Source organism: Pezoporus occidentalis, unplaced genomic scaffold (genome assembly GCF_034315485.1).
Source record: "Pezoporus occidentalis ecotype Australia unplaced genomic scaffold, CSIRO_AGI_Poc_V1 ctg12, whole genome shotgun sequence".
Classification (NCBI taxonomy): domain Eukaryota; kingdom Metazoa; phylum Chordata; class Aves; order Psittaciformes; family Psittacidae; genus Pezoporus; species Pezoporus occidentalis.
The window spans coordinates 4,917,129-4,939,173 of NW_026912994.1; the positions used below are offsets into that span (position 1 = coordinate 4,917,129).

A 22,045-nucleotide genomic window follows, 5' to 3' on the forward strand; every position below is an offset into this window, starting at 1 on the left:
CAAAATGATGAGGATTCCACATGGCAGCTGACATCTAAGGGATTTTATGGAGCCTCAGCTCTTCATCCAAATTAGGCCGGTGCTCAATGCCTGAAGAATTCAGTATCTGGGAATGCTTCCTTTTTTTCCTCTTTTTTTTTTTTTTTCCCCCTGTTTCAGGCAAGTTAAATAAAACCAAAAAGGCTGTGAAAAACAGTGACTTATGCTAGAACTTTTTTAAAAAACAAAACCCAGGATCTTTTTATTCTGGGGCATGTGATTTTCCTGTGTTTCAATAGGACTCCTGTACAATTAAGTATCAGCCTGGGCTCTACCTGACCTTGTGCCATCAGTGCTGGTGCTAACTACACACTGCACAGCTGAGGACTGGCTTGTGGGAGAGCCAGTAATTGCATCAGATCTAATTAATTGCATGTTACTGTATCTCTGAATCTTTATTTCTTCATTTATGCCGGATGGAGGCACTTGCATTTAAAACAAACAGCTGCTTTGGCTTGATTGATAAATGCTTAATTCTCTGGCAGGTAACATGCAAATTATTAAACAATTCTTGGTCTTATTTGCATGTCAGAAAGAAAATTAGGCTATTGGCTTTATCTTTTTGGAAGTATCTGACTTGCTAAATGCTCTGGGACAGTGAACCCCCAAGAATGTTGGAGGCTCTGGCTTGGCTTGGCTAAGTCAGTTGGAAGTGAGACCTTTTACCCAAACATGCATGGAGGGGCATTCACTTCTCCCTTGGTCATGGGGCTGATCCTGTTTCTGCTCTTCCTTCCACTTGCTGTGGCTGAGTTTTAGAGGACAAAGTCAACTCAAAACCTTGACGTTTCCAAAAACTTAAGTTTAAAATAAACTCCTGGAAACGGTTGCCAGTTTATATTTGATTTTTATTTCTTGGTTTTAAAGAGGTTCAACTCTCCCACCACTGCTGGGTGATCTGCATCAGTAGGCAAAGCCAATGAGGCAGAGGAAGCCGGAGCAAGCACCAAACCCTCCCTTCTACTGATGTGTCCTCCCTTGCCTGACTGTCATCAGTGCTGCTGCCTGCAGTGCAGGCATAGGAAAAAAGATATTTTTCCTGAATCTTGGGGTTTGAAGCAGTTTTAATAGCACTCAAAAACCTGCTTCTGCACAGGTAATTTGACTTTGAAAGTATGCTTTGAATTTCTCTGCATGTTTGCCTTCTAGTAAAATAGCAAGAGTCTACCACAATGGCTTGATGTGAATAAATGCTGTCAGGGCAGTTTTGGCAGAGCAGTTGGGGAATGCTGATTGTTCCACATTTGACATACCATGCATGGTGAGGAGGGAGAAGCATGATAAGCACCACTTGCTTTCTGTTTAGCCACCTTTGTCCTTGTAGAAAACCAGTCAAGAATTGCTTCAACTGGGGAAATGTAGACACAAAATCAGGTAGAAGGCTTGATTGCATTTGCCAGATGGTTTCTTTTATACTTCATCACTCAAGCCAGAGAAATTTGCTTAACAATTTTATACTTAAGAGCATCAAGCTGTAACAGAAGCTCAGGTAACTTGTTATAGCATATTGCAGTTTACAGCTTTCAGCATGCTGAGTGACTAAAGAGACTTTTGCCAAACACTCTGATATTGTTCTTCACACGATACCTTATACTGTCCAGTTCAATTGAGTTTTAAATGTCTCAGGGGCTTTCAGTGATTCCCTTCTAAGTCCCACTTTTGGATACATACACAAGACTCCCAGTACAGTCCATGGGACTTAGCCATGTGTATCTGAGCATGGGGGTATCCTCCAGGCATACAGTGTTAAATCATGCTTGATCTTTGGAGTGTTGCTCTCCTGTGCCCTGGTGGGCTCGACCTCACCATCTGCATCTCTTGAGTTAAGCCACTTCCTCCGTTACTTGCTGAGGTGCTGAGATGCCGACGCAAGTGTTTGCTTAAGTGCCACTGTCTCCATTTTCTCTGAACTTCCAGCTGAACCTAGATAGAGAGGTCACAAAATACTTAGTTCAGCTAGTCTACCTTGGAGACCCACATTGCAGAGAGCAGTGTAATAGGCAAAAGAAAGCGGGCTACCTTTGCCAAGGTTTGTATTTGTTTAACCCCTCTTTTAAGGGGTATGGATAGGGCCTGTTTCTTGTCACTTTCTAGTGATACTGTTGTTGCAGCCACACAGTTTTCTGTTAACCTGTTTTCCTGTTCACAGAGTCTAGCTGGCCTTAGCTAGTGTTTGGTTTAGACTTTTCCAAGATCTTTGTTATTAATTATAAAATGGGACATTTTGGCACTCTAAAAAAAAAAAAAAAGAGCAGATTTTCCTCAAAACAACTTTTTCTGCACCCTGCTAAAGAATCAGTCAGAGTATTTCAAACCCCTCCTCCCTTTCAAAGTGACTTTTCTTCCAATCTTAGTCACTGTTTTGGTTTTATTTACTTTCAGTAACCTCAGGATCTCCCAGGTTTGGATATGTTTCCCCCCACCTCTACCAGCAGCAGTATTTCAAAGTGCAAGTTCTACTCCAGAAGCCTGGGAGTTATCATATGACTAAAAGAAAATGGTCCTTCTTTGAGAAGTTTTACCTTATGAGAGTCCTAATAAACTTGGAGTGGGTACAGCTTTTGATAAATTCCCACCCAAGGATCAAACACAAAAGCCAGCCATTAGTGCAGTACTTCAGAATCAGCTGATATTGTCAGTGTGCTCATGTGCAGGTTGGTACTCCCACCCTCTGTTCCCAGAGAGTAATAATGCTGTATCTGATTTACGAAAGAGCTGCAATAGTTGAGAGGTGAAGTTTGCATCTGGCATACAATTAGTTAAGCTTGTCAGGTCTAGGAGGTGTTTCATGAGTGACTTAAGGTAGCTAGGAAGAAAACCCTGAGATAAAACATGTAATTCATTGGAGGACATATTCTACTGATCAATAAGGCATGCTTGAGCAATAAAAAGAATGTTATATACACAAAACTCACCTCACCATTAAGAAAACAATAAAGTACAGCCACAACAAAGCCCTGAAAGATAAAAGAACCATGGTCACAGAATTAGAACTGCAGTGTCAGATTTTGAACAGGGATGAGGCAGCTCAAGGGCAATCAGACAGCTTGATTTTGTCATTGGGACTCTGCTCTGTGGCAGACGTACATGTCTTTTTCTTATTTTAAAGAAATAAGAGCTCGTCAAATATTACCTGGAATGATCCAAGAGCCAATTCAAAAAACAGCTGAATTTCCATTGTGCCACTGCTTGCATCTTCAGGGAAAAAGGCAAAGATTATGTAGTGGACCCCGAAGAGAGGGATGAGGAGGAGTGTTGACTTTGCAAGCCTCCTGAGAACAAAGAGGGGAAAGCTGACGTAGAAGGAGCAAGAAGAGCTCAGGTGAGCTGATGTGCATGAAGTCAGGACGTAAGGGACATACTTGTATTGGCTGAAATCACTGCTCTGTCCTTCAGGTGAGCTGAGCTTCCTCATCAAGATTCTTAAAATGTTGACAAAAAGAATGAAATTAATCTGGGGGAAAAAAAAAGAAAAAAAGGATGGGAAAAAAACCCTCCAAAGCAAAATCACAACCAAACACCAAAACCAAGTGCCCAGTAAACACTTATGTAACTGCCATGTATCAGCAGAGCAATTGGGTGTTTAGGCTGAACAGGCAAAATAGAGAGGCTGGCCTGCCCATGTCCCTGTCCCCATCCCAGTTCCTGTCCCTGCCTCTCCAGCCTGTCCAGCCACCCCTGGGTTTGGGTGATGGCTGCTTTCCCTGCCAGTTTGCTGCAGCTTTAGTTATGGGGACGATCAGGGCATACTATCTGACCAAAGGGCAAGGAGACCAAGTACATCAGTAGGATACCTTATGTCTGGGGTTCAGACAGCCTCTACACAGTCTGGCCCCACTTTGGATTCCAGCAAAAAGGCAGTGCTGGATCTACCACTTGCTAAGTGAGCTGAAAATGCTGCTTGCTCTCTGCCAAAAGACACAGCATGGTTTGGGTTGATGGAGGCAAAGTAGTTAAAGGTGAGCATAGGAAAGAGTCGATACTCAAGCTCTTCCTTTTGCATTTTTCCCCTTCTCCAAGGTCTGTTATCAGATAAAAATGCTGATTGGCTGCTCAGTTTGGGTAAAGATGAAGCAATAGCTGTTTCTGCTCGTTTGACCCTCAGGCAGAGAGCAGGAGCCCCAGGGGAGGCAGAGCTGGCCTGAGCATGCCTCTCTCCCATGGGCAGCTTGTAGCACTGGGGATTGATTTGGATTTTATCTGCCCTTTGCACCAGGGCTCCCAGCATCATTCTGCACCCGCACAGCCTGCAGACCTGAGCCCCTTTTGTAACACCCTGCACTGTAACTCTCCCCTGGGCCTGGAAACACCATCGCAGTGATGCTTCCTCTTCATGATGGCTTGGACGTGCCTGTGGGTGTTGGAGCAGGGCTCTGAGGTGGCGAGTTTTCCTAAAAGGAGTGGGTCTGCTGTAGATGGGACAGATCCAGAGTGTCTCTGTGCTCCCTAAATTATTGGATGAAGAGGGAGCAACTTTGCCTGTGTGGTCTGGGCAGCTGAGAGTGTCTGGAGAGGGCTGGGAAACATGGAAGGAAAGAATGAAATATTTTGGGGCTACTGTGGGAGAAGGAGGCTCAGGCCTGAGGATTCTTTTTTTTTTTTTGTTCCGCTAGGCCAGTGCAGGCTGAACAGGACTTTTTGCTGATGAAAAACTACTGTGGAAGGGGAGACTGTGGGATTCCTGATGGAAGGGATTGCCCGCGAGCAGCACAGCAATGAATGTTAGCCTAGGAGTACAAAAGAGTTTATCGGTGTTGATTTTCTGGCCTTTGAACTGCTAAATACTGTGTGCTGTGAGGAATAAAGAGATTAGATCTGAATTCTGAAGGACTGGCTGTGGGCTTCAGAAAAGCCTCTCTTAGGTAAAGAGACAGAGTCATGCAGGCAGCTCCTGCTAAGCTAGATGTGATCAGGATTTTGATGAAACTTGGAAGAGGATGGGGGTGGTGGCCTTCAGAAGGTAAATGAAGATTGTGCTTTTTGCCTTGCAGGGTGCCTGGGCCTTGTTGGCATTTAACTGTTGCTGAGTAGCTCCTGGAGCATCAGGGTTATAACATTAAGGAAAATAAATGCCGTGGCCTCATTAAGTTGATCCTGAATCATTTGTGTGGCCTTCAGCTTGTTCTTGTGGGGTGAAGGGTTGCTCAGTGGTAAATGGGAGCAGAACTTTAGACCACCATCTCTGCTGCTTGGGTTTCCAAAACAGCATGCAAGTGTTGCAGTTTGTGTTTTGGAAACATAATGGCTCCTACTGGCAGCACAGAAACCTAGACCAACTCTTGGGTTCTTGCCTTGGAGTGTCAGCAGGTTGCTTGAGAGTAACTAGCACTTTGCATGTTTCTGCACGTGGGCTTTGGCTTCAGATAGATCATTGCAGAGTGGTCTCCCCCAGAGCATCTCCATTGGGCAGAACAACTACCTCCAAGAGACAGCTTCTGCCCCACGGTACCTAAGGCTCTGAGTAGCAGCAAATATTCAAACCACAGGTGCTGATTATTGTATGTACCAAACTGCTCTTGACATTGCTACTGTCTTGTACTGGGCAGATTCACATCAAATTTGAATGTGCATGCTCATTTCAGTGAGCAATTCCGTAATAGTGTAATTGCAGGCCACTAACATATGGTGCGGGCAGCATGTGAGCTGTTTTCATTGTTGAAAGCAAAAGTTAATGGTCATGTAAGGCACATTGGTTTTGGCTTTGCTGAGAGGGGCATTGACCAGGAGACACAAAGGCGATTGTACTGAAATGTACAGTCCATTTCTTTCTCCTCCAGAGCCTTCCTTGAAACAGTCCAAAACAAGCTTCCACAAGCCTGCCAAGTTCATATGAAATCAACAGGATGTGGAAACCCGATCTTCTTCAGGCTCTTGCTTCTTGGGAGGACACTCTAGCTTTCCTTGTGAACTCAGCTTCGGGGCATTAGTTACTGACTAAATCCTGCTGAGCAGAAGTTGCTTAAGCACTATGTGTCACACCAGTTCAGGCACATGCCTAAATCAGTTCATTAGCATGCTTCTAAAGCATGTTGACTTTGTAGTATTTGAAAATACAGTTTGAATCTGCATGTCCCAGAAAAGACTTACAAAAATAGACAAAACTACAGGGCCTCTAATGATCCACCAGGTATTGGCATTAGTGTTGATGTCCCAACACCTGTAAAAATAGAAGAGAAGGTGCAGTCAGTTATCAAAACACTGGTGTCTTTTCAAAGAGGTTAAGTGTGTTTTGCACTTCAGATAGGCCACTATTCCCTTCTACAAAATTAATTTCCTGTTCTCACTTAAAGATACAACATTTCTAATGAAAAAATGTCCACTTGCACTGGATGAAAGTATACCCTGCCCTTCGAGTACAACCTCTGTTCAAGATTCTGGAAGAGAGAAGAGAAAATAAGAAAGTTTTACTGATCAAAAAGTCAAATACAGATGCTGAAAACGTTGTGGTCTGAATTTGTACTTGAAGGCCACCTCCTACCCCTGGAAATGCTCAGATCAAATCTGAGGCTCTTTCTCAGGCTGCTCAGCTGGACCTCTACTCCCACCCACACTAGGATCCAGGCTCACATCACAACAGGGTGGTGGTTGGTTTGCTTGCCTGCCAGTGCCTAGAAATGAGCAGGACCATGTGGAGCAGCCTGTGCAGGGGCTGCATGCTCCCCATGGTGTGCCACCTTCCCCACATCCACACAACTTACCCAATATTTTCATGGAGTTGCCTAGCAGTTGCCCACGCAACCACAAATACAGATGGGGCACCTGCAATTGGAAAACCTAGTTACTGCTCCACAAGTCCATCCCAAATATAAAACAAACCCACAGCTATTCTTACTGAAAGGAAAACCAGTACCCCATCCGAGAGCGATGAACCACCAGAGGAACTTCCTTTCTGAGAAGAAGGAAATAACCAGGAGAGTGTGGAGGTACAGTCCCTCCACGAGGAGCCAGCTGTAGTTAGACATGATGCAGTACTGAAAGAAGACCATGGTGAACTTACACCCAACCTGAGGAAAGAGAGGATAATTAGCTTCTGCCTCGGTTTGCATCTACCTTCTAACAGAGAGAGAGTTGTAAATAAATCTTGGAAATAGAGATTTTATAGCGATTAGGGGACTGAATGGGTGACCTTGAGACAGGTGATCACATGATAATAAAGCTAGGTTGGCATTTGTAAAAGCATTAATCAGCTGCCTCACCAGCAAGAATCAAAGGTGTCATGGGCATGGGTTTGGGTTACTGTCTCACTTAAAGGAGGTTTCACCTTACTAGTATCAATAGCACTAATACCACCTTAAAGAAGCACGTGAATGTATTTGTCAGTATTTTTTTCCTAGAGAAAAAAGGGTCAATAAAGGTAAGTTCAAATTTGCTCAAAATATTCTTGGTCAGCAACAGAAATGCGGCAAAATGGGGGGGAGTGTGGGTAAACCAACCAAACAAAAAAAGGCCTTTTTGTGATGTGGGGTTTTTGCTTCTTTGTTTCCCCCCCTAATTCTTATCTTTTGGTTTAAAGTATTGAACAACATTTACAGTGCTCACTCGCACTCCCAATTTTCAAGATATTTTGCTGCCAATCAAGAGAAAAAGACAAAAAACAATTCAAAATTTGGGAAGTTCCTTTTCTTTTCCAGGCTTTCCCAAGATATGAGTGCAAACCCATATCTTACTATCAGGTCTCACCCTGCAGTATAAGTCAGCAATAAATGTGTTCTCATACTTTTCCTGCCAGCCCCATCTACCAGGATCTAAAATCCGTGTAATAATCTCCACCCTGGTTGTGTATCCTGTGTTCAAAGCCTGAGATACCCATGTTTAGGCATTTCTGGGTCAATGTGCTGAACACCTAGTGTCTTCTGCAGCCATCTAGTTAACACAGTCGAACTGATGAATGCAGTAATCTACTTCAGACTGACCTGGATGCCTTCTGTTCCAATATTTGTAAGGGCATCTATAGCCTATATGAGAAACCACACCTGGGTTTCTGTGTGTGTGCTCCAGCCTGGGCTGGTTTTGCATCCTCATGCCTCCCTCACTCATCCAGAATACTCCCAAACAAACCTCAGCCAGGAACTACCAGGATGTGGCATCAATTGACAGACAAGGGAAAAGACATACTTCTCTTCTTCCATAACCCCATATGTTGAATAGAAAGCTGGGATGGAGATTTCCTTTCCTGCACCCTAACTACTGCTAGGATCCTCCAAGGAAACTGAGGCATGGAGCAAACTAGAAGGAAGAGGGTTACCATGTATGCTCCACAGTAATTTATGTCTTCAGAAGAAAACAAAACGGCATCCTTGATGAAGTTGGATGAGGCTCGCAAAATGAATGATGTGAAGAGGTGCATGTGGATATAGTTCCTCGTACAGCGAAGTCTTCTGTTGCAAAAAAGAGAGAGGTCCCATGAAGTTACATTCCTAGGTAACACAAGTAGCTTGTGGCTGTAAACAGCAGGTTTCAACCCTTATTAATGCTGAACTGACAAATTAAGGACACTGTTTTTCTGCCTGTGAAAGGAAGACTAATGAATTTCCTAAAAGGGATATCCTGGAGAAGACCTTAAAAAGCTGAAGTCACATCTGCTCCACTTAGATACTTAAATAAGCTGAACACTGCCAGAAAAATTATGGTTTCATGCTGATATGCTTGTTCTAGCCTCCCTTCTTTCTGGAGTAACATGAACCAAAGGTGTTTATCCACGCCTGCGTGGATTTATTTGGTTTGCTTGCATAGTACACTTGTGCATGCAACGTTTTCTGTTTTAAATCTCCACATAATCTGGGTCCAGAGGCTATGCAGCCAGAAGACAAGTTTGAAAAATAGTTGGGGTTCCTTCTGCCCGTCTGACACTTACTGTAAGGGATTTTTTTTTCACTGGATAAGTAGCAAAGTACAAATTCCAGGTTATAAGGTTGTGTGAAGATAAAGTGACAGATTGCTGCTGTCAACTTCAATTTTTTACTTGCCCTGAAAGCCAACAGAAGGATCTTGTGTCTGCTGAGATGACCAGAAGTCCTGGCCAAATGCAAACCGGAGATGCTTTTCCTCACCTAAAAGAGATCAGGACCGCTAAGGCTATCATCAGTGTCACGAGGGAGGTGCAGTATCCAATGGTGTACATGGTCTTCAGAGTCATGAAATAGGAGCGCTGCAGAGGAACATATATTCACATCTTTACCTTTGACTGCCTGGTAGAAATCAGCCCATACAAAAAGAAAGGTGTCTGTTCTTATTTAATAAACAAATTTTCTTGTGAAATCAGCTACTGAAGTTTTACCCTGAGCACCCCATTCTGATAATTTGGAGGAAGCATTTATGCTGAAAAACACTTTTAAGAATAACCCCAACAGAGCTAAATCACAACCTCATTCAGTCTCTTCATAACATATTCCTCCCCCAAGGCTCCAGAGCAGCAGATCTTTGGTCATAGGCATTCATACTCACTCTTGCCTCATTCGTTGTGTCATTGACATTGTAGCCACAAGCAATATCAGGTCTTGGGTATGGGTCAGACCAACCTTCACTTGTACAGTTTCGATAGACAAAACCTGTGTGGTAACAACAGAAAAAAAAGACAAAACCAGCTATGATCATTTCAGATTGTATCTTTGGTCTCCTCAGGGGTCAGTCACCAACCTATAGGGTTGCTCCAAGAGTAAAGAGAACATTTTTCCCCCAGGCAATACACTCTGCATAGCTGGAAGTGAAATGCAGCTGAGCTAATTATGTTGATAGTTGCCTAATGTACGGGTTATGATATTGTTTGCCCACTCAGGGATGACTGTGATGGATGTGTTTTTATTAATTGCAACATAAATAATATTGTTCAGTACATCTGGTATTTCTTTGTCAGTATTCCAAGATCAGCAAACACATGACTTGCTCAATCACAGATTCATACTCTGCAAAACTGGTACTTTCCTGAACGCTCCCGCCTCCTCACTGTGGTTTGTTACAGTTGAAAGAGAACACAAGACTTTAGATGGTCACAGCTTTTTGGTGAGGTTTCAATGAAAAAATGAAAGCTTTGTCTCCATATGCAGGTCTTGGCATCATCTTACACTGTTGATTTCCTTGCTTACTTGTAAATTAAAGGCTAGGATGGGATTCCCCTCACTTAAGTTAGACTTCTGGAAACTGAATGTTTGAGTCCAACTGTGTCCCTCGTGGCTGTCTTTCTAGTCAGTGGAGAAAAAGAGGCATTTGTGGAATTTGTGGGAGGGCAAGAAAGGGGGGGAAGTGAGCGAACGAATTACCTGACTGGGTTTAAACCACGACAACCTCATAGACATCTGCAGAGGACAGTTTGTCTGACCCACTTCTGCTGGGATGTCTGACTTGTAGGCTCCTAAGGCTGAGTGAGATGGATCCCCAGCAAGTTGTACGTGGTTGAATAAAACAGGTTTGAGCATGTCCATATTCATGTCTGGGACTAAAGTGGAAGTGGGAGGTCCTGCCCTACACACTTTAAAATCTCATTGGAATCAAATGACCCTAGCGGGCAGGCAGGTTATGTGATGAAGAGAAGAGAAACTTTTTACAAAGAAGTAAAACCAGTACCTGCTATCCTACTCACATTAGTCTGTCAAGTAGGAGCCACACTTTAGAAACATGGAGTGAAATCCTGGCTTTGCTGCAGCAATGTCAATACTAGCAAGACTTAGAGAGGACCTGAAATCAGCAGCCCTTCTTGGTAGAAGCCTTGCCAGAAGGCATCATAAAAGTCCACTTTTTTTCCCACACATTTGGCCCTGAAGGCTCTAAGGCCATCCAGTTCCTGCAAAACATTCCCGCAGTTTTGAGGGAATGGAGGTAGATGCATGTGCAGCAGTGTTTGGCCCTGGTTTATGCTCTTTGAAGCCCTGCTGAGACTGTTGGGACAGAGTCAGGGCTCTTTACCTCTGGGCTAATTCTGGTGACCTGACAGCATGTCTGCACTTGATTTGAGTTCTCTGTAAAACTGCAAGGCACAGCAAACATGCTGAGGCTTCCAAATGGAAAGAGCTCTGGGTGTGTCATTAACAGACCATTATTCTGACGCTTTTATGAACATCTTGTTCCAGCTTAGCATCTTTCAAAGGGCCAGGCTTGCTTTTTAAGCCAGGTTTTCTATGTCCTGCTGCAGTGTAGCAACAACAGGAGGGAAACAGCTCTCCCAAACAGTTCTCCCCAACCTGCCTTGGCACTCAGCAAGAGAGTCATAAGGTGGTAAATTCTTTGCTTCAGCTTCAATTATTAAGACACACATACTTAACTCAGAGAGAAGTGTTGTGCTTGTAAACCTGTCCATAACTGTCTTTTACCTGAGGATGTCAAAGTATATCAGACAGAAGACATGAAGTTCTGTGCTGGTGTGTGCATGTGATTGCGTTACATGCAAAGGATGGAAGATTATGAGCAAAATTTTAACAGTGGTACTTGCTTATGGGTGGCACACACACTGGGGAAGCTGCAGCATGCCCCACTCAGAGTTGACTTGGGGTCTGCAGTCCATCTAACAATCAATTCTTGGTGTTTACTGGTGACTTCGTGTCTTCTGGAGGTGCCTAGGCAGGCGAGAACGTTGGCTAAAGGTATGGCTGTGGAACTGGGGACATCTGATGTGGCCTTCTTTGACTCCAAATCCCCACAGTCATCGCACCTTTCCACCTTTCTTGCCTGAGACATAATGTGCAGGTCTGCATGGGAACTTTGGTTATGTTACTGTTAGGTTACAGATTATTTTGTTTCTTTGGTCTGTTATATGGGAAGGGGTCAGACAGTCTGGGCTGCAGATGCAAGTCTAGATGTCAGCACAAAGCACAGAGACCAGGGTTTGGTCAGAGCTCAGAGCTATCTATGTCCCTTAACGTATGGTTCATTGGCATTTGTGGCTGCCCATCTGCTTTGTCGGTGGTGAGGAGAGAAAACTTTTGCCTTTTTTCCAAGCAAACAGATCTCTGTTTTTCTTTTGCAAAATTGCTTCAAACAGGGCAATGACTTTAACAGTAATTAAACGCAGGAGTCACAAGCCACCCGCGGTATAAAATCAGAGGAGAATGTGGCTATGAGAATGAGAATAAACTATTGCTGACTTTGACCCAAAATGCCAGACCCAGAGACTGAAATAAGATGCAAATTCCAATGAACCACGTCTTGGGTTTCTGTTTTGAACACTGTCACTCTGATTATTACTTATCAGAAGCTGTTCAGCTCCTAGCCTCTCGATAAACAGGGCAACTAAAGTTTAAAGCTGTTAGATGATCTCCAAGATAACACAGTGCACACTTGACATGTAATTATGACCTTTGGATGTACAAATTCCTGTTTTCCTCCCCGGTAAGGTGGCCAGAGACAGTGTGCAGTTCCCTCTAGTGGTTGTACCAGAAGGGTTTTCATTCAATGCTTTTAAGAGCTGGTATCACTACTCAAAAAGATTTGTGAGCATATGACAGATTGATGATATCTTCAGCAGTGATCTGTGTCTTTGTGTAGTTTATCCTCTGTCTCTAAACCAGATTATAGGACCTGATGGGCAGCTACTGTTTGTGTGTACAGAAAGTAGCACAGTATTTATTTTAATCTGAATGTCTCATGTCTGCTTTTATTTAAAGAGTGCTAAGTGCTTTTCCTCTGTCTTCTCTGATATTTATTAGACAATCTAATACTTTGTCTCCCATTCCTCCCTCCATAAAATGAATGTCTGCTTTTCCGTAAGTACTAGACCTTATTAATCTGTGTCCTATAACGGAAGAATGCAAAAGTCTATTTAAATTTGAATCATTAACTCGCTCAAGAAAAATCTGTTTCTTGGGCATTGCTGAAAAGTAGAAATGAACAGAAAGCAGACAGAAACTCCTACTTAATGGCTCATGATTACTGCAGAACACTGGAAATAAATTTCACTTCACTTCTATCTTAAAAATCCCAGGAAAAGGACAACTGTTGCTTGAGCTCATCTCTTTCTAAGTTGTTTGGTAAGCCAAGACATCTGAGTTTCTGTGAATTTGTGCCACTTTTGGGGACCCTTTCACAGCCAAGGGATTAACACTCTGGTACAGATTTCCTCTTGATGGAAGCAAAAAAGGGATCTTTTACCCCAACCTGGCTGGCTGTTTTGCCAAAACTTGTGTGAACTTAATGCTGTGTGAATTTTTGTCTGTGTCAAGCTCAGCTGAGATCAGCCACTGGCTCTGGGAGTTATTAATACAGAATACATAAGAAATGTATATATAAAATATATAAACACAGAGGCTGAGTGATGAAAACTTTTTCCCTTAAGAAATCATGCTAAAAACTGCTTTTCTTAACCAGGTGGAAAAAAGTGCAGGAAGTAAATATCCTGAAAAGCAAACACTTAAAACACTTTGCTACTTTAATTCCAGACTTTCCCACATTCAGTTTAGTGTTAGAAATGGAGCTGCTAAGTGAACATTGCTCTTTAAAAGAAGTAGGGACACAATTTCATTTCAAGTTCAGAACTGACAGTGGCATCTTTGTAAATAACATATTTAATAAAGCATGCCTGGGCAATAAAAGCATATCTTTAGTGTTACCTTTTTTCCCAGTCAGCATCTGGAAGAATTCAGGGCACTGAGCATTGACAGTCTGTCCCACAGCGGATGAAGGCCAGCAGCTCATATTATCCCACATTCCGGCACATCTAACTGAGAGGGCAAGAGGAAAACACCATGCAGCATTTCCAAGTTATGAAACACCATGAAACTTCTCCCAGCAATAAAGCACAATGTAACAAGCAACAAAGCACGAGACAGCATCTCTCAGGGACCAAGGCAGCTACAGGAACAAAGATGATGAGTACTCTGAACAGTGGAGTACCTGGATGACACAGAGCAAGACCTGCTGAAACCTGTTGACACCTTGATAGGGCAGAACAGGTCTTGCTTGCTTCAATCACCACCACCCCCCCCACCCCCCCCCCAGCAAGCTGTAGGCCTGTCCCATTCTGGTCCTTGAGTCCACTGATACATACTAGCCAGACAAAGAGCAACTTGGGTCATTGTGATCTTTTTATCAGCCCCTTGACTATCCATCTGTCTTCTAGTAACTATTGAATGGCCCTGGAAAGATGAAGGAAACCAGATGTGAACTTTTTAGCTCATTTTTCAGTCTTTCTAAAGCTTCCACATCTTTTTTCATGTGAAGCTTTCTAAAGCTTCCACATATGTTTTCTTTAGATAATCCTTCTGTAAACAAAAAAAGGTATAACTTGACTAAGAGTTTAAACAGCTTCAGAATGATACTGGGGAAAGGGCAGAGAGGAACAGTATCAATGCTATCCTTTTATCACCATAAATACCACTCTGCTTGTTCATCTCTTTCATTATGCCAAGACTGTGTTGAAATGAATAATGCCAACAGTCTGGGCTTGGCTGCAGGGCTCAATGGCTTTTCTACTGCAGGAGAGCAAAGCTTGGCCAAACTTTGTCAGTCCTTGGGACTCTAAAGGGAAGGAATTCACATTTGCAGGCCAGGGCAAAATACAGATATACACCAATATTCTGGCAAAACCTGCCCATACAGTATTTCTGTCCAAGGCCAGACCTCTGATAGTATGACATAGCTGCTGGACCCATCTCAGAGCAGCCATTGAACCTAGAGCCCTGCTGGGCTCTGCAGGCACGATCCTGTGGCTCCCTTGGCCTCCTGCACTTTCTGCCAGCTGAGGCCTCTAGCAGCTGCAGGGACTGGCTGACACTGCTCAGATTCACTGCATTTTCCCCAGCCAAGGCTGGCCTTGTTGTGTGTGATCCCCCTTCTACAGTCAGGGTGCAAGGGAGCCTTTGTGTGCCCTTGGCTTGGCTCTGCTGCCTTTTAGCAGGACTGGTAGAGATGCATCAGGCAACTGGTGGTCAGTGGAGCACAGCATGATGGTGATCTCAACTTTGACATCTTCCTTAGGTGCTACAAGCTGGAAGAGGTAAATTTTGGTCTGTGGTGCAGAGTGTTAATAGGGAAGACCTACAGCTGATGTCCTTTGTGCTACAAACTGCAATCCTGGCCTTTCTTATTTTGTTCTTCTCCAGACATAGTCTGAAATCTAGACTAGGTCCTTGTTGCCTCTGCTCACTGTCCTTGGTTTTAGCAAAGCCGTCTTTGTGTGGTTTGTACCATGACAGGGAAAAGAGAGGCCACTGAGGCATACAAGGACCACCCTATGCCTGGCAGGTCCTGTTGTGTGCCAAATACCCTGCACACTCACTGAAAGCAGAGGGGAGAAAGTGCTGAATGCTGTCTTCAAACACGTCATGCTTTACAAGGCCAGCCTCCATTATCCCAACAAAGATATTTACATTTCTAGAAGCATATTGATATCCTCCTGCACAGCAGTCCTAGTGCCTGAAAATACAGAGCTTTTCACAGCCAGGACACTTCAGCTCCAGTGCCCTCCCTCTGCCTGCCTCCTTCTGACTTCACGGGCATAAAGTCCCCAAATCAGACTCAGTGCACAGAAATACCTGGAAAAATTGGTGTTGGGATGGTCTCCTCCAATAATGCACCAATTTTCAGGTGCATTATTTCCCAGAATTACTTCATAATTCACCAAGGTAACAAGTCCTCCTTGAGCAATGACCAGCAAAAGGAAATTCCTGGGCTCTTTCTTTGAGAACCATTACTTGGGGAAAGATGTACATCTTACCATTGTTTATTCCTCTGGGGTTTCACTGCCAGGAGGTGTGTTTGCAGAGTTACAGAGACAGGGAGGGGCATAGTCATTCTGGCCACTTTCAGCTTAAAGCCTTCTGCCATGTGGGTATCCCTGAGCTCATGGCAGTATGCTTTGTTTAATCTGCCTTATAATATTAAAAGAGCAATTTTGACAGCCACTGGAAATGCTTTCTCAAAAATTTAACAAATCTGATAGTTTTAACTTCTCTTTCTCTAGATTTTGGGAGAGTGGGCACAGAAGGTAGAATTATTTGACTGAACTAAAACAAACCCCTGCTAATTTATGCTAGTGCTGGTCCGCACCTGCACAGTCCTGTGAAGTTTAGTTTGTTTGCATCCTTGTCCAAGGTGAGAAGAATTGAAAATCCTCTGCAATATGTAAGATTTTGTTGCTGATGTGCTCTCTAGCTGTGAGGACTGCAGCTGAGCATCTGAGTTAGCTCCTACATCTATTGCTGTCACAGTAAGCTCAAAATCCCACTCTGGGAGCCTTATAATAGATCTTACCCATTTTTCTGCTCCAAAATGAGAGATGCGTACAAGGTGCATGCTTCCTTTGGGAAGGAGTGTGGGGTTATCTGATTTTGAGGCCATCTAGCTCATCTGAAAGCACTTTTTGCCATACACATGCATTCAGCCTTTACCTGAGCTCAGGAGCAGATCATTTTCTGTCGTTGTGTTCTTTGCCTCCAGGGAGAGAGTCTTAGCACAGTTTTCTTCCTCTCTTTTCAGGACACTCAGGAGGTCACAGACAGGTGGGACAGCTCTGATCTGCAAATTTTAAAAGCATTGGAATCACTTTTTTCTCTTAAAACTCACATCCCTTCAGCAGGGTTTGCTGTTCTTATGCTCATGCTCCCTATGCAACCCTATCAACTGATTCTAGGCAGTATTTCTGGGCAATTGAAATACAGTCATTTTTCCTAAGTAAGTCTGCTTTTTTTTTATAGTAGCAGCAGGCAAGCACAGATTGAGTTTCTGCCTTGTCTCTTTTGCTGACATTACTGTTATGGAGAAAGATGTGTTATTCTGCTAAATTAAGTACATGAGCAGGATGCTCCTCCAGAAGACTGGAGAGACATCTAAGGCACTGCTGGATTCTCCTAGAGCAACAAAGAATTAATTACTTGCTCCTGGCAGCATTATAAATAGACCTGGTGGGTCATTTTTCCAGGCACAAGTGATCCAAATATGTCCACGGGTTGCAGACCACCAAAGCCTGTTTCACTGCTACTGATCAGGAAGCTGCAGGAGCCAACCTGAAAACAAAATCTCACCCATATTTTTGTGAGAACGTAGGTAGCAATTTGTCCTAAGGTAATTTTTTCACCTACCCATCTTGCCTCATCCTCCTTTCTCACAAACTGGTGTAGGAAATGTTAGTCTTAACTTAATCCTGATGTAGTAATTAAATGTGCAGTTTATGCTATATGTAGCTGGACCAAAACGAATGCAAAAAATAGCTACCAACCATTAAAATGTCATATATTAAAAAAATCATTTGCAGGACAAGCTCCCTGTTGTCTTGCAGTCTTGCAGTAAAAAAAGTACTTTCACCATTTCTGTTATGTTACTAGTTTCTGTTATTTTTGACAATAAAAATACTGAATATAAGCAGGTTCTCATTATAACAAGTGAGATGATTCCTCCCTCATGAGCTAACCCAAAAATCTTTATAAATTCCCACTGTGGAACTTACATGTACACACACATATAGATGCATACGTGTATATGCACACATGCTTAAAACATTAAAAACAATTCACCAGGATATATTATTTGAAAAGTATCAATTAGAATTTTTTAATGTACTTGGTGTGGAAAAGTCAATCCAGCAGCATCATATTACTACTCAACATACTCAATCTTGTAGCATTGCTGATCACTTCCAGATTAGATTTAAGAGACAGAATGATCTCTGAAAACCTTGTAATGAGAACTATTGCTTTTCTAAAATTACATTTTAGCCCTACAGACATTTTGGCTGGAATTATTCTGGGTATTGTATTTCTGAACAAAGTCTGATCTTTTCAGCAGTGTATCATGCATCATCTCCTCAGTTGGTTGTATTTTACTTGATGATCTTTCTTCCTCGGCTTTGTGTGTCATGAAATAACTAAACTAAAAGATATTTAGTAATGATAATGTATTACCATTAATGTAATGAATTTTTTGGAATCACACATGCAAAGAATTCAGGAGAAATAAGCTATCTTCCAACACCAGGATTTAAATGTTTTTTAATTCTTGTATTATTTGAAGAAATTAGATTTTAAAAATCCATTTAATCTTAATAAAAATAGAAATATCTGACTGGAGCAACATGTCTAAAGACATGTAATTGCATTTAGTAGTTCCAGTTGTTAGCTGAAGGCTGAATTTGATAATTCCTAAAAATGGACAGATTTTTTAATTGTACATTGTCACTCTCTATTTTTATGTATTTTATTACCAATAGTAAAGTAATTGAGTACATTTTCAGAGTTCAAAAGTACAAATGTGCCAGTTAAGACCTACAAGATACTTCTGTGGTATCTCTGCCCAAAAGTTGCCTTGAAAATACATTAAAAACAATATTAGTGCTGAGCATTTGAAGTGGCCAACAGAACCGGTCTGGTTTGTACACTGGTTATTCAAGATGATACTAACATATGTGAAAATAAATGTTAGCAATCTCATTAGTAACACTCTCAGAAACAGGAAAATTCTTCATCTTAAATAAGCCTATACATCTTTTGGGCACCATTTTATTTTGAGGAACGTAGGTCCTAAGAAAGCTTTCATTCTAGAAAGAGATTTAAAGCCTATGTTATTTCTCTACAACTAGAATGAGGCTACAGGCTTTTAGCACATTCATGTGGGAAGACCACACTGCTGATCTGATACAGCATTATTTTCTTACATAAAATGTTTTGTTCAAGAAGGAATATGGTATAGTTAATGTCTTACAATTACTGTTTTACCCTGCCAAGTGATGGACATGCCATTCTCCTGATCAGATAAATACTACTGTCAGTTAAAAGATGTGTGGGTAACAGGATTTTAAACCCAAAGAAAGCAGTGAGCCCCCAGGTGCTGATTTAAAGACCTTGTTTTCCACAAGCATAGTCCCTCAGTCAGTCTTTGCCAATGTTGGCATCTGATGGGGCAGGCTGGGTATAAGTGGGGGAATTGCAGGTCCAGCATGGCTGTTTTCTGAGCAATCCAAAATCCCACTTCCTACACCACGGGCAGATAACCCCGCTCTGCTACTGATTATACTCAGTGTTGCTCCTATTACTGTCCACAACTGGGAGCAAGCAGTCTGTCCCTGAACCTTGAAATCAAAGATGTAAATGGGCTCTTTTGCATGCAGCTTCTTGGTCTCTTCCTAAACAGTTCACTGAAAGAGCTCCCAGCTCACAGGCTATCAGATTTTGATGAGAGGGTAAGACAACCTTCTCTTTTGTTTAAACACAATATCAGATACCAGAACCATTTCACATAGAAATAGCTGTGATTACTAGCTATCTAGATAACTAGAATGGTCAGAAAGCTGCAGTTTGTGATATTGATAGCAACAATCAACTACAGCTTTTAACCTGTGAAATGAATATTCTGATATAAATAATATTTACAGCCACAGAATTCACAGATATTTAATTTGAATATAAGTGGGTTTAGTTTAATGAAAGGATTTAAAGGAGAATAAAAGATGCCTGGCAAGATCAAAATACATATTTTTAAGGATTAGAAAACAACAAGTGGAAAGAGATGCTTTCAGTGGCACCTTGAACAATCATATCTGTTTATAGAGTTCATTAGGTAGTACCTAACTATAAGAAAGCAAAATGACAAGAAAACCATAAAAGTCAGTATTCTTATTGTGGAAGAAAATCAAAAAGCAAAATGTTTGCAGGTTGCATTTATTATGTAATTAAAATGTCTAGATAAAGCTCAGGTTTTCTCAGAGTATGAACCAAATCCCCTGCTGGGACAAACAGAATGATTTTTACAGTAGTTGTAATGAAACAGTAATTTTTTGCATTTGACGAGAGTTTGATCCTTTCCCAACATCTCACACCCAAGCTGGATGTATTTCAGTTTTAGTTTTGTATGCTTTCAAAATCTGAATAAGCTGAGCAGCTCCTGGAGATCACAGCCCAGGTTCTGCTGTCCCTGTGGACGAGTCAGAGCTCAGCAGTGAAAATTTGCCAGTAAACATCCTAATAAAGTGATAAAGCTAAAAAGAAGAAACCAAACTTTGTGGGTCAAACACTGCTTTGCATTCTTTCATTCTGAGTCAACTTAGCCATTGGTAGTGTTGCATTCCCCTTTAGGGGATTGCTTGCTGGTGTAAATCAGCAAAGTTTTTCTAAATAACATAAAATCTTTTCTTTATCACAGAACTTACTATGTTTACCAAAACACGTTAGTAATACTGTTGTTTAAATAGGTCAGGAAACTGAGGCATCCAGCATCCAGCCATCTGGTCTCTGTCAATTTGTGCAGGAAGCAGCTGAAGTGAGAATAAAATAAAAAATATTCCAGCTTCTACACAGACCTTTTTAAACAAAGACAACACAACTTCACAGAATACAGATGCACTTACTCATATGACAGGTGATTCCATGCAATTGAGAATAAATAGCTCTGAACACTTACCAGGACAGCTGAAATCCAGAAGATGATCACCCAGATGGTCCACATCGTCAATCACAGATTGTTTCCTTCATCCCTCACACACCAGAGGACACTGGGCTGTCTGTATGCTCTGCAGCGTGGCTCCTAGCTTCTTTCACTTCATCCCTTTCCCTCCTTCCTTTTTTAATGTCCCGGCTCTGACCATCCTTAGCCAATGTTTCTCTCCAGCTGCTGAGCCCTAGAGAGCATCAGCAGTGACAGCACCCTTCCCTGTTCCCCCCCCCCCCCCCCAAACTCTCCTCCTCTGCAGAAGCCTCCTGTCCCAAGAATAACAGCACCTCTGTTGAGCATGTCCCTACTATCGCCTTCCTCCCTTCCTGGCTATTATTCACTGTTATCGACGGGTGTTGCTGGGGAATGGCCATTCCTCATGCTCCCATGATAAGGGACCGAGCAGGACACCCATGTAAGATGTCAGCCCCACAATGGCAGAGATAATAAATCAAGAGGAAATACAGCCCTGGAATAAGTGCCCTGCTGAGAAACAGAGTTGGAGGAATGTGATTAAGGCTGTCTGCACTGCTTCTGCTCTCAACAGCACTGCACATGCCTCCCACAGTGAGCACACATCCCTGAGAGCCAGAAATGAGGAGGTGGGCAGAGCCTGCTGCAGGTGAGCTGGCTACCTGCGCCTTTCACAAAGCCCAGGCAAGCAGAGCTGTTGGAGCTGAAGATGACCTTGAGTGTGGGCTAAGCACCAGGGAAAGGGCAAATGGAGGGTTTGCTTTTCCCACCCATGCCAAAGAGGACTATAAGTGTTCCCTGGACTTCACCCTCTCATACAACATCCAGAGAAACAGCAAGTCTACATTTTGTCCTGATGCTATAGGTTGCAAGCTGTCATCATGTTTGGATCTCTGTGTTACCTTGTTAGTGGGAGGGAGATTTCAGCTATCCTGGGTTCCCCTTAGGCAGTTCCTCAGCAATTCCCTTCCCTGGCATCACAGCACTCTTTGTTTTTCCAGATTTTGTTTCTGTGGCAAAACTATTATAAAGGGGCTGTGTGCTTACCCTGGTTGTGGGGTCCCACCTTGTTAGGTTCACTTGTGGCACAATAATGAGTATGGCTTCAATAAAGTGCCAAAGTTTACACATGCACTAGTACTCTTTCTCTCTTTCACTGCTGTTCTTTGCTTGCCTTGAAACATCTTCTGGCGTCTATTCCAATTTACCAGTGCCCATCATCCCAGACAGGTCGGATAAGAGGAGAAGCTGTCCAGAACGCAGGTGTGCTCCAGATCTACCAGTAAAGTCAACAACTATGGCCATAAAACATATAGTTTGTTACCTGTGCACTGAAAATTCAGCCATTGGATTAAGGAAGTTACTCACTGAAGAGCACAATGAAGGAATCCAGTTTCCTTTTCCATACCCACTCTGACCACAGTAACTCTAACTCATCTCTATACATGCTCCTTAGGACTGCTGAATTGCAATGCTCCCTATTTCCCCACACACCACCCTAACCTCTCTCCTGTCGTGGTTTAACCAGGACATCCCCACATCCCTAGAGCAGGAGTAATTGGCAGCATTTGCTCTAACTCCACACTACGTCTGTCCCAATTTGCCCTTTTGCATGTGCTAGCTGCCCAGCTGCCATGCTCACACAGCATCATTTCCCCTGAAAAGGGCAAATATTTCAGTCTTCCTTGCC

General features: G+C 42.7%; 1 protein-coding gene across 1 annotated transcript; it reads right to left on the bottom strand.

Moving 5' to 3' along the window:
- Positions 1–1,678: 1,678 nt before the first annotated feature.
- SCTR (secretin receptor) lies at positions 1,679–21,065 on the bottom strand. Its single transcript, XM_062606420.1, has 13 exons — positions 20,353–21,065; positions 16,353–16,479; positions 13,575–13,685; positions 9,484–9,587; positions 9,090–9,187; positions 8,285–8,417; positions 6,890–7,043; positions 6,738–6,798; positions 6,127–6,196; positions 3,402–3,493; positions 3,173–3,311; positions 2,955–2,996; positions 1,679–1,962 (listed from the first exon to the last, which is right to left on the bottom strand). The coding sequence occupies exons 1-13, from the start codon at positions 20,395–20,397 to the stop codon at positions 1,786–1,788; spliced, it is 1,353 nt and encodes a 450-aa protein (XP_062462404.1). The 5' UTR covers positions 20,398–21,065; the 3' UTR covers positions 1,679–1,785.
- Positions 21,066–22,045: the final 980 nt, after the last annotated feature.